This window comes from Scomber japonicus, chromosome 11, assembly GCF_027409825.1.
Source record: "Scomber japonicus isolate fScoJap1 chromosome 11, fScoJap1.pri, whole genome shotgun sequence".
NCBI lineage: Eukaryota > Metazoa > Chordata > Actinopteri > Scombriformes > Scombridae > Scomber > Scomber japonicus.
The window spans coordinates 925,709-928,208 of NC_070588.1; the positions used below are offsets into that span (position 1 = coordinate 925,709).

General features: G+C 44.0%; 1 protein-coding gene across 1 annotated transcript in view; it reads right to left on the reverse strand.

Moving 5' to 3' along the window:
* mylka (myosin, light chain kinase a) overlaps positions 1-2,500 on the reverse strand; it is an 80,884-nt gene that overhangs the window by 9,324 nt on the left and 69,060 nt on the right. The window contains exons 27-29 of the mRNA XM_053329074.1: positions 1,554-1,665; positions 659-691; positions 213-303 (exon numbers count right to left, since the gene is read on the reverse strand). Coding sequence (XP_053185049.1) covers positions 213-303; positions 659-691; positions 1,554-1,665 — 236 coding nt within the window. The remainder of the gene's footprint in view (positions 1-212; positions 304-658; positions 692-1,553; positions 1,666-2,500) is intronic.

Below are 2,500 nucleotides of genomic sequence, written 5' to 3' on the forward strand. Positions count from 1 at the left end.
ACACACACACACAGACACACACACACACGCACACACACACACACACACACACACACACAGACACACACACACAAACAGACACACACACACACAGACACACACAGAGACACACACACACACACACACACACACACACACACAGACACACACACACACAGACACACACACACACACACACAGAGACACACACACACACACACACACACACTTACGTTCCCAGCCTCTCCTCCACGTCGTACAGGTCCTTCACCTTCTGGTCGGTCCTGATCGACACATCTCTGTAGTCCGGCTCCTTCTCCGAGTCTGAGGCACAGAAAGGTCAAAGGTCAGAGACACAGAGAGGTCAAAGGTCAAAGAGGTCAAAGGTCAGAGAGGTCAAAGGTCAAAGACGGGAAACTGTGTGAATGAAGTTAAATCAAACTGAATAGATTCGATCTGGCCTTTGTTATATCATGTAATAGAAGTTGTGTAGATGTTGTGTAGGTGTGTAGTTGTGTAGGTGTGTAGATGTGTAGGTGTGTAGTTGTGTAGTTGTGTAGTTGTGTAGTTGTGTAGAGGTTGTGTAGGTGTGTAGATGTGTAGTTGTGTAGAGGTTAATCAGCTGATGCAGTAATCAAACAACCATCTGAGATCAGTGAGTGTAAACAGGAAGTCGTACCATCCTCCTCCTCCTCCACTTCCTCCTGATTCTCTGTGAGAAGAACCAAACAGCAGGTTAGCGTCGTTAGTTCACTTCAAACACACTTTAGTTACAATTTAGTTTAGTTACAGTTTAGTTTAGTTTAGTTACAGTTTAGTTTAGTTACAACTAGTGGTGGGCATAGATTAATTTTTTAAATCTAGATTAATCTCACTGTGATCTTGGAATTAATCTAGATTAATCTAGAAAATGGCTCATTTGAATTCTGCCGAAGGCATTCAGAATATGTGTGCTCCCCAAATAATGACTTAAAGTACGTCTTTGAGAGGGTTTCTGAAGCCAGGTGGCTTGTCTCCGCGCTACCACTACATCCGCGCTAAGATACTGTAACGAACTCGGCGTGTTACTGTTTTGTGTTTTATAAATTTGAGAGTTTAAGCCAGATTCTGTTCTGTTCCGGTAAAGTGCTGGTTTTTCTGAGTGTCTGTGAACGCGTCTTGAGAGTGAGCCTTGCAGCTAGCGTACAGGTGTGTTTGCTGTTGTTAGCCTCGGCAGCACGTGTGTGGCTAGCTAGTGAGCTACTGATGTTAGGTTTTAGTTGTGTTGGCGTTGGCTACGGCCCACAGTAGCCTGTGTAACAGTCAAGAATAAAAAGCTAAACCAGCTAACGTCTCGGCGTGTGGTTATTGAGGGACGTTACAATATCAAGGTGAAAGTCATCGTAGCTTGCGTAGTACAGACCCAGCTCCCAACCCGACTTTGAGAATAGATTAACGGCCATATTTTTTTTATCGCCCGATAAGAGTCTCACGTTAACGCCGATAATGGCCCACCACTAGTTACAGTTTAGTTTAGTTACAGTTTAGTCTAGATTAGTCTAGTCTAGTTTAGTTTAGATTAGTTCTTTACTCACCGTTTTCCACGACTCCGACGCTAACGGGTTCAGACTCGGCGCTCGGTTCTCCGACTCCGTAAATGTTTTCCGCCCGAATACGAAACTTGTACTGACGCTCTGGCAGAAGGTCCTGGAGAGGGACAGGAAGTGTGTGTTAGTACTTTCTCTCACCATCAACACTCAGCAGGGCACCAGAGAGTCTGAAGAAACATGTCAAGGAATGATTGAGGAAATCACATTCTGCTCAAACTGTGTTCTGAAGATGTTTGACTCTCTCTGTGACAGAATAAGACTCCTGAATCTGTGTCGGTGTCTCAGGCATGCAGACATGAACCAAGCTCGTATTTAAACTAGGGCTGTCAGCGTTAACGCGTTAATCGTGATTAGATTAATGCAATCCATAACGTGTTAATGTTTTTTTAATCTCATTTTAATGTTGCAAGCCTTTTTGTCCCTTCTACTCCCCCGTAGACGGCTCCTCTAGCTGTAGCGCTATGCTTTGAAGTGGCCTCCTGCAGTAAACCTACCGCGCTGATGGAAAGTAAGAGAGCTACTGGACTTTTGAACGGCTTGTTTAACTTTAAAACACTTCCAGACGCTTCAGTTGACAAGTCAAAAGTAAAATGCAACCTGTGTCAAACGGAGTTTAACTACCACCGGAGTACGTGGAGTTTGAGTTAGCACCTCCACGCTAAACACCCAGGTGCAGCCAAGCCAGCCTCAGCTCCACCAAAGGACCATTTTGGAGTGTGGGAGTCGCAGCAGAGCCGTGATTGATTCCCAGTTAAGACACTCTGGTAAGAAATGCTTTACATTATGGGCTTAACACTGCCTTCAAATGGAAAATAACAGGATTTTAAACATGCAATTCAAAACGCCATTAATCGTGATTAACTATGGAAATTCTGCGATTAATCGCAATTTAAAAAATTAATCGTTTGACAGCCCTAGTTAAAACATCTTTG